General features: G+C 38.1%; 1 protein-coding gene across 1 annotated transcript; it reads right to left on the bottom strand.

Moving 5' to 3' along the window:
• Nucleotides 1-3800: 3800 nt before the first annotated feature.
• Nucleotides 3801-5148, bottom strand: LOC137201256 (brain-specific serine protease 4-like). Its single transcript, XM_067616209.1, has 2 exons — nucleotides 4897-5148; nucleotides 3801-4008 (listed from the first exon to the last, which is right to left on the bottom strand). The coding sequence occupies exons 1-2, from the start codon at nucleotides 5078-5080 to the stop codon at nucleotides 3845-3847; spliced, it is 348 nt and encodes a 115-aa protein (XP_067472310.1). The 5' UTR covers nucleotides 5081-5148; the 3' UTR covers nucleotides 3801-3844.
• Nucleotides 5149-10441: the final 5293 nt, after the last annotated feature.

Below are 10441 nucleotides of genomic sequence, written 5' to 3'. Positions count from 1 at the left end.
GGAGCCAGTTGTTGTCCAGTTGCAACTTACACATGTGTGATGTGGAAACTTGAAGCCTCCAGTGCACAAACAGTATGAATGTACCTTACAGTGAAGTAGGAGACATCTTGTGTCCAGGAGAAAAACTTTTGAAAAGAAAAGTATTTGCATAGTGATAGATTCTGTATTTTACAGTGAGGGAGGAGGAGATGTCATCTCAAGACGTTCTCACAAGGTAAATATACTTTTTGTGGGAAAACCATGTTAAACACATATTATTCAAAGCTGATTATTGTTATATCTTCTAAAACATGTCTGGAAGGGATCTTTAAGGTTACTGATGTCAGTCAACCTGTCTGTCTGTCTCATCATAATGTTTCTGGTGACCTTCGACCTTTCCTCTTGTGCCACAATCACGCCAAAATTTCAAATTTTATTTCAGAACCTAGTAAAGTTTAGCCAGCTGTTTACAATGAAATTTACTGAGCACATCAGTGGAGGCTGGTCCATAGAGGCAGAGGAGGTTGCTCCTCCTCTATTTTTTGAGAGGCAAGAGGGAGATCAAAATATAAAAAAGAATATTTGGTTGAAATAAACCATTAACAAATCTCAGTATTATTCATAAAATATTTTTTCTCTCTTCTTTGGAAAAAATCCATTATTGAAATTCTGATTAAAATGCTTCAACAGTGAAACCTGCAGGGCAGGAGGAGAAAGAGCAGTGTGTGTGAAGTGGTGGTGGGGAGCAGAGGAGGACGGCCTCCTGCTATCCTCTGCAGGGCGGGATCTCCTACATCAATTTAATGTACTTCACTTTTTTTCATGCTAATCTATGATTGGCCAAGACACATAAAATGACGCTCCAAGGCAGGACGTCCTCCCTAACCAATCAACAACCAGGATGCAATATGGACATCATGATGGCCCAATGATAGTTTCCAGATTTCATCTTCACTTCTCTACCACTGTAACCAGTGCCGCCTCTGACTGTAATGTACGTGAATGTGACGAACTGGTAAGAGAAGGAGACGGGTAAGATATAGATAAATTACACTTCACTTCTTAATGAAGCAGTAGATAGCTGCTTCCGTTAGCTGCCAGGGAGGCTGGAGAGAGAAGCAACCAGAGAAACAACAGGGAGTTAGCTTGTTTTTCATTGTTGCTAATGATATCAGACTGGTTAACCAGCAACTACAAAGTTCTGTTAACTAACAAACAAGATGACAAACAGCTACAAATGGATGTTATGGCATGAATACTTCATCTCCATGAAAGAAAGAAGAAGACGTCAGATAATGTGAGTCAGATACAGCTTCTCTCTCTCTGTCTCTTTGGTTGCTAATTTCATCTCTGATGGTTAAATGTCTCTCTGTGTAGCTGTTGTGTGAATTTATCTCCTTAAGAAGAATGCAGCAGAGATATATATATAATGTGCAGTAGGTAGTTTGCTTGTTGAAGTTACAGTGAGCTGTCTGGACTCACTCATTCATGTGGAATTGATCCCGGTTTTAATTGAGTGGTTGTTCAGTCACCTGTTGATGTTGTGTGATTAGTGAATGAGTGTGCAGGAGGTCTGGCTGCTTGTTGTGACAGTTTCTTCAATTGGTTTTTAAGCTGAGTCTATATTGAGTAATAAGGTTAAAGTAACTAGAATAATAAGTGTTAACATGTCAGCTTTGTAGACTATATTTTGTATGTGGTGCACATAGATGAAAGTGTGTAAGTCATGTATTTGATACATGCATTAATACTTTCTGACGCGAACCTACAAATTTAGATCTGTGAATGTTTTTAGTGTTCAGTCTTTCTTGTATTCAGCACTGATCTGTTCCTGTATCACATTATAAACTTTGTGGTACTTTATATATTTCTGTGTACTAAGAAAATACATAGGAAACATGTAAATCATGTGATATCTTGTCTGTTTTTGATGAAAACATAAATCTGTTGTCACAATAGAACAATACTATAAATTTGAATTTCACTTTGTTGGTAAAATCACACATCTGAACCAGTCCACGGCTAAAATGAGCTCTTCTTTGTTTAGAAACAATATGTATATGCTAAATGTATTTAAATAAGCAGCCTTTACACCACTCTGGGGTTTTTGTTTTTAAAAGCAAGTTGTTTTATTGGCATATAAAATTGCCCCCCACCCCTCCGATTTCATTGTTGGGACAATGATATAGTTTGATGCGGTTTGTTGTAAGATTCCATGTTGGTTTTCCTCCTGTCCTCCCCAATTTTTTGAGTCACCAGCTGCCACTGAAGCACATTAATGCTCCTCTGATACATGAACCCTTTTGATTTTAATGATCTTTCATCTGATGTCATCATCAGAACTTTAATACTATAATACTTTTGTAAAGTGGGGTGTGATAGTATTGTCATATACAGATTGTGATAAAAATATTAACACAAACAAGTTACAGGTAGTTTTTCTCGCTCATTGAGAAGCTTTATGAATCTGAGAAAATGCCGCTCTTGCCACCATTGTAGTGGTGCTATCTGTGAAAATAAATCAATAAATAAATAAAGTTGCTATATGACTTACTCTTGCTCCAGCCAGTGATCCAGGTGTTCACGCCGTTGCTGAAAGTGCTGTCTGAGGCTGCCAGGCACACTGGCTGAATGTAGTTATTGAAAGTAACTATTGATTTGAGCTCCAGGAGGGCGATGTCGTTCTCATTAGAAGCAGAGTTGTACTCGGAATGTTTGATGATATTAGAGACCTCTCTAGACACCTTATTGGTGTCAGTACTCCCTTGAGTCTGGAGACCGAGGACCACAGTCAAACCCGTTGTGCTGAGGATCAAAAGAGAAATAAAAAAGTGCAAAGACATGAGAAGCAGAACTGCAGTCGAGACCACTTCAGTCAAGCAGATGCAAATCCATGTAAGACCATGTCCCAACAAGGAGATATAATTCCCACAAGTTAGAAATTTATATTCTCAAATTAAAATCAATCTCAATTTACTGAGTCCTACCCTCAAATTACACAAAATGAATAATTTGTACATGTGGCCCATGTTCTTTGCACCAGTTGCCAGAAGACAAGCTGATTTTCCAAAAGACATCTGCAGTATCATCAAAGTTTTTGTTTTGTTTTGGGTTTTTTTACAGCAAAATAATCTTTTATCGCAGTATATACTGTATGCCTGAGAGAAATAACACAACATTGTGTTTAACAGCCAAAACATGAGGTTTATCCCTGAATCTCAGTCCAAGATTGTACTAAAAATTGTAAATTTTATTAAACTGTTTTAACTCCACAGGTAGAGGGAATATAGACAAATGGAATTAAGATGATATTGCTATTAATTTGAGGGCAGTATTTAATCATTAATGGACACAACTTGTTAGTTGTAGGGGACAAATAAACAAATAAGTTAAGGTGCATATTATTTAAAATACATGATTTAGCAGAAAAATGTGTCTATTTTCAGTTAAGTAAGGTATTGAACTCTGTATTATAAATTAGTTTTTTTCCAAGAAACACAAATTTAACCAAACCAAACCCTAAAATGCAGCTCAGATTCTTGGTAGAGTGCCCCTTTTGTCATTTAGAGCAGTCAGTCCTATCCTTTTTGGCTGGTGACCCCTCAAAATGAAGCATTGTCTGCTTGCAACCCTTAATTCAACCAAAGATGAAGAAACTTATGAAGTAAAACTCCTCAGAATTTCACAAGAAAAAGCTAGAAAAAAGGTATCTAAATTTGAGCAGCAGAACATAATTTTTCTTCTTTCCTGAACTGTTAATCAGAACGGGAAAGAGAGACCCTTCAAGACCCCTTAGATTCATCCTGCGACCCCTTGGAGGGGTCTCAACCATGGCATGTTTCCATCACAGCTCTAGTCTAACTGCTCACCCAGCACATTTAGCAGACGTCAGCACCCATTTCTTGTTAATGAGGGATCCTCCGCAGGTGTGGACGTTATTCTTTTGCACACTGGCCTGCCAGGGCCAGTTACCTGCAGGGGCCGTCTGTCCTCCAACAATCCTGGTGTTGAGCGCAGGCTTACCACACTCTACAGAGACAGACGATAAAAACACAGAGTGAGCAATGCTCGGCCCTCCCTGAATTACCACTGTGGTTTCTGTTTGCTATATTATAACCTTCAACTGTGGGTTAAAGATTATGATCCTGGGAGTCTGCTTGGAGGCTCTCAAGATAACAAGAGGTGAAACTATAATCTCATTTCAATATTAATCTCGGTGTTTCTTTACTTCTACTTGTTCTCCTAAAGGACAGGTTCACAAATTTTCAAGTGTTTTTCAAATTTTCAAAAGTTTATCTGAAGCTAATATGAAGCTTCAGCGTCCAAATGAGTCAAATCAAGTAGATATCTTTCAACGTTACAGTCTTTTTAGTGCCAAAGTCCCTCTTTTTGTTACTATACTTCCACCGCAGCTCAACAGGGAAACACTGTACGAGGAAACACAAAGAGGGAATTTGATGCTAAAAGGCAAAAGGCAGACAATGATAGATTATTTAAGAAAGACTGCAGAAGATGATCCATCATTTTAAACATTAAACATCCTTCAAATCCACAGAACTTTATTTTTAATTGTAGCAGAGATCCAAAAAAAGATACCAAACATGTCAAGCTGACTTGGGGAAAATTTGTACAAAATGATGCACAAACATCTGGAATATTTCTGTTCTATTAGAATAGTGCGGCCATAAAAAGCATGGAGCCTTTGGTTTGAATATTTCTCTCAGTGTAAAGATCATTTATCCTCAATGAAGAGGCGGAACAAGCTGATACAGAATAGATCTGAAACTGTCACGCAGTGTGGAAAAATGTCTAATTTCAAAGCTTTCAAATTTCAGGTTAAAAATCAGTTAGATACTTAGCAAAGCATGGTCATCATGACAGAAAAACACATGACTGTAGTTAACAGACATGAATTACCCTTAGAGAGGTCCATGTACGGGTAGGTGACAAAGCCTGGCTGGTCACTGGTGATTTTAGTTTTGATCCAGGACTCATACTTGGACACTCTGGCAGAGACTCCTGGATTGTTAGCATTCGGACAATCTTTTCTAAAGGTCATGACTCCAGCCTGGACCCAGACACCTCCTGTCTTTAACACCATCGGACCCCCAAAGTCCCCCTGTGAGGAGAGAAAAATTCAGGAGTGGGTCAGGAGAAAGAATCTTTGCAGGAGGGGAAATCTGATGGAAGCACAGGTGGTAAAATAATCACCTTACAGAAGCTCTTCTGATCAGCATTTAACCCGGCGCAGATCACGTTGTCTGTGTTGACTGTGTCTGTAACTTCCTTTTTACACTGGCTGTCCCCCACAACAGGCACCTTCAGCTGCTTTAGTTTTTGTGAGGTAAGAGATTCTAAAGAGACACAAAATCAGTTTAATAAACAACACAAATGGTGAAATAAGGACCAGCAGTTACAGAGCAACATCATTTGGAGTCGTGTTTCTGTCCACCTAGTGAATATAAATCCAATATTCACTCTCTTTTAGCTCTGTTTTTGCTCTCTACCAACTCCTGAGAGAAATATCTGGCTCTTTAGCTGCTAAATGCTCCACTATGTTCACCAGCTAGTCTACGGCTAACTGTGTCTGTTTGCTGTTTGGTGCTGAGCAGGTAGTGTACAGTGGCTTTTTACAGCTTTTTCTCTGAAAACAGCTGCCTGCTGCAGCCCAAAACGATGCTATGAGAGCGCTGAGAGTGAACCAAAACAGTAAAGTTGCAGCCGGACAGATAATCAATGAGCTGAAACTCACTATAAAGCTCCATAAAGCTGAGGGGAGCCAGTTGTTGTCCAGTTGCAACTTACACAAGTGTGATGTGGAAACTTGAAGCCTCCAGTGCACAAACAGTATGAATGTACCTTACAGTGAAGTAGGAGACATCTTGTGTCCAGGAGAAAAACTTTTGAAAAGAAAAGTATTTGCATAGTGATAGATTCTGTATTTTACAGTGAGGGAGGAGGAGATGTCATCTCAAGACGTTCTCACAAGGTAAATATACTTTTTGTGGGAAAACCATGTTAAACACATATCATTCAAAGCTGATTATTGTTATATCTTCTAAAACATGTCTGGAAGGGATCTTTAAGGTTACTGATGTCAGTCAACCTGTCTGTCTGTCTCATCATAATGTTTCTGGTGACCTTCGACCTTTCCTCTTGTGCCACAATCACGCCAAAATTTCAAATTTTATTTCAGAACCTAGTAAAGTTTAGCCAGCTGTTTACAATGAAATTTACTGAGCACATCAGTGGAGGCTGGTCCATAGAGGCAGAGGAGGTTGCTCCTCCTCTATTTTTTGAGAGGCAAGAGGGAGATCAAAATATAAAAAAGAATATTTGGTTGAAATAAACCATTAACAAATCTCAGTATTATTCATAAAATATTTTTTCTCTCTTCTTTGGAAAAAATCCATTATTGAAATTCTGATTAAAATGCTTCAACAGTGACACCTGCAGGGCAGGAGGAGAAAGAGCAGTGTGTGTGAAGTGGTGGTGGGGAGCAGAGGAGGACGGGCTCCTGCTATCCTCTGCAGGGCGGGATCTCCTACATCAATTTAATGTACTTCACTTTTTTTCATGCTAATCTATGATTGGCCAAGACACATAAAATGACGCTCCAAGGCAGGACGTCCTCCCTAACCAATCAACAACCAGGATGCAATATTGACATCATGATGGTCCAATGATAGTTTCCAGATTTCATCTTCACTTCTCTACCACTGTAACCAGTGCCGCCTCTGACTGTAATGTACGTGAATGTGACGAACTGGTAAGAGAAGGAGACGGGTAAGATATCAATAAAATAAAACTAAAATAAAAACACTTCTTTATGGAGCAGTTGATAGCTGCTTCCGTTAGCAAACACAACAGTTAGCTTGTTGTAGCAGCGTGTGGGACTCTTTATACATCCATGGAAGGACTGTTAAGGACTGTTGTTAAGGGAGAATGGATCTGGACTGGGCAGCGCAGCAGCAGGACGCTGCCAGGGACTGCCTGTTTTTGATGAAAACATAAATCTGTTGTCACAATAGAACAATACTATAAATTTGAATTTCACTTTGTTGGTAAAATCACACATCTGAACCAGTCCACAGCTAAAATGAGCTCTTCTTTGTTTAGAAACAATATGTATATGTTAAATGTATTTAAATAAGCAGCCTTTACACCACTCTGGGGTTTTTGTTTTTGAAAGCAAGTTGTTTTATTGGCATATAAAATTGCCCCCCACCCCTCCGATTTCATTGTTGGGACAATGATATAGTTTGATGCAGTTTGTTGTAAGATTCCATGTTGGTTTTCCTCCTGTCCTCCCCAATTTTTTGAGTCACCAGCCGCCACTGAAGCACATTAATGCTCCTCTGATACATGAACCCTTTTGATTTTAATGATCTTTCATCTGACGTCATCATCAGAACTTTAATACTATAATACTTTTGTAAAGTGGGGTGTGATAGTATTGTCATATGCAGATTGTGATAAAAATATTAATACAAACTGCAAGTTACAGGAAGGTTTTGCCGCTCACTGAGATACATTTATGAGTATCTTCTAGTATGAGAAAATGCCGCTCTTGCCATCATTGTAGTGGCGCTATCTATGAAAATAAATGAATAAATAAAGTTGCTATTCGACCCACCTTCATTTTTGCTCCAGCCAGTGATCCAGGTCTCCACGCCGACCTTGAAAATGCTGTCTGAGGCTGCCAGGCACACTGGCTGAATGTACTCATTGAGAGTAACTATTGATTTGAGCTCCAGGAGGGCGATGTCGTTGATCTTAGGAGTAGAGCTGGACTTGATGATATTAGAGACCTTTTTAGACGCCTTCTCGGTGCCAGTCCCCGCTTGGTGACCGAGGACCACAGTCAAAGTGTTTGCCTCGTGGCTGATGATCAAAAGAGAAATAAAACAGTGCAAAGACATGAGAAGCAGAACTGCAGTCGAGACCACTTCAGTCAAGCAGATGCAAATCCATGTAAGACCATGTCGCAACAAGGAGATAAAATTCCCACAAGTTAGAAATTTATATTCTCAAATTAAAATCAATCTCAATTTACTGAGTCCTACCCTCAAATTACACAAAATGAATAATTTGTACATGTGGCCCATGTTCTTTTCACCAGTTGCCAGAAGACAAGCTGATTTTCCAAAAGACATCTGCAGTATCATCAAAGTTTTTGTTTTGTTTTGTTTTTTTTACAGCAAAATAATCTTTTATCGCCGTATATACTGTATGTCTGAGAGAAATAACACAACATTGTGTTTAACAGCCAAAACATGAGGTTTATCCCTGAATCTCAGTCCAAGATTGTACTAAAAATTGTAAATTTTATTAAACTGTTTTAACTCCACAGGTAGAGGGAATATAGACAAATGGAATTAAGATGATATTGCTATTAATTTGAGGGCAGTATTTAATCATTAATGGACACAACTTGTTAGTTGTAGGGGACAAATAAACAAATAAGTTAAGGTGCATATTATTTAAAATACATGATTTAGCAGAAAAATATTAGTTTTTTTTCAAGAAACAAAAATGTAACCAAACCAAACCCTAAAATGCAGCTCAAACTCTTGGTAGAGTGCCCCTTTTGTCATTTAGAGCAGTCAGTCCTATCCTTTTTGGCTGGTGACCCCTCAAAATGAAGCATTGTCTGCTTGCAACCCTTAATTCAACCAAAGATGAAGAAACTTATGAAGTAAAACTCCTCAGAATTTCACAGGAAAAAGCTAGAAAAAAGGTATCTAAATTTGAGCAGCAGAACATAATTTTTCTTCTTTCCTGAACTGTTAATCAGGACGGGAAAGAGAGACCCCTCAAGACCCCTTAGATTCATCCGGCGACCCCTTGGAGGGGTCTCAACCATGGCATGTTTCCATCACAGCTCTACTCTAACTGCTCACCCTTCAAGACATTTAGCAGACGTCAGCACCCATTTCCTGTTAATGAGGGATCCTCCGCAGATGTGTTTGTTATCACTACTTGTTTGCACACTGGCCTGCCAGGGCCAGTTACCTGCAGGGGCATCCTTGCCTCCAGCAATCCTGGTGTTGAGCGGAGCCTTACCGCACACTACAGAGAGATGGATGAGAAAACGCCATGAAATGACGGCTTTGACAGCAAATACTAACAACAATGAAACTATCGACATTTCTATACAACAACATGTTTAAAATGTCACAGCTGACAGGAGGAAGGGAAGTAAACAAGTGGAAACTGACTTACCACTTAGTTGTGAACGTGACTCTGGAAAAACAGAAAGCAAACAGCTTTTGAAACAACAATTCAGTATTTATATTCACTAGTACTTTGTCATATATTGACACATGATATGTCAAAAGGAGGACACTTGTAATGATCACAATATTGACTACTAAACTAACTTGAACACAAATTTTTAAAATATGAGTGACACATATTTTCATCAAAATGTTCATCTTAATTGGAGATGTTTTACCAAACATGCATCATTGTTCTCTGCTGATGGGACTCATCGAATGTATCAGGTGTCCTTTATATTTTTCTCCCCCAGTAATTAAAAGGATTCAAGCAAGTTTCAAGACCTTCATGCTGATGATGTATTTTATTCATTTTTGGGGGTTTTCAGCTGTGATTATAACAAAAACCAAAATAAATGAGGTCACACTGGAAGAGGGAGGACAGTTCTGTGTGATTGATCTCATTTTTGTTTTCAGTTAAATACTACAACCATAAAATTTCAGTTTTTCTGTTTTTATAAATGATATGAAAAACAGGATGTATCACTGCATCTCAGTCCAAGATCGTACTGAATATTGTAAACTGTATTAAACTGTTAAACATGTAATTAAGGTAAAGCTAAAGTAAAGCTGATTAATATGAGGGCAGTATTGACATGATTTAGTCATTAATGGACACAGTTTCTTAGTTTGAGGGAACAAATAAAAATAAAAAATAAAGAAAAGTGTTCTTTGAACAAAAAAGCTTTTAAAACTGTCAGACTATTTTACAGATGTTTGTATAATTGTGTTTCTTCTCTTTTCTTAAATTTCTCTGTTTATTTTTGCTCTGGCATTATCAATCTTTCTTAATTTGAATATTTATTTTCTTATTTTTTTTTATATCTTTTCTCTCTCTGATTATTTTTCTTTTGCCCAATGAAGGTTAATTATGATTTTATTATGTAACAACAGTAGAACATAATGTGAGGGAGGAAGATAGACAGCGACATATACAGATAATTAAAGATATTAAAGTGCCAGTGGAGCCACGTCCAAGGTTCAGTTGTTAGACTTACAGAACATATGAGGATTATTAATGAACATATAGGCTGCAGGGGGTTTGAGGGTTAAAATTGGAATTGAAAACGTGTTTCATTAAAGTAAATATGCAGCTAAACAAACAAACAAAAATGGTTTAGGCCGAAATTCAGAGCAGAGTAACAAAACCTGCAGAGTCAGCACATTTTTGACAGTAAAAAATG

Source organism: Thunnus thynnus, chromosome 17 (assembly GCF_963924715.1).
Source record: "Thunnus thynnus chromosome 17, fThuThy2.1, whole genome shotgun sequence".
Classification (NCBI taxonomy): domain Eukaryota; kingdom Metazoa; phylum Chordata; class Actinopteri; order Scombriformes; family Scombridae; genus Thunnus; species Thunnus thynnus.
The sequence above is the reverse complement of the archived record's forward strand: the minus strand, read 5'-3'. Positions and strand labels throughout refer to the sequence as shown.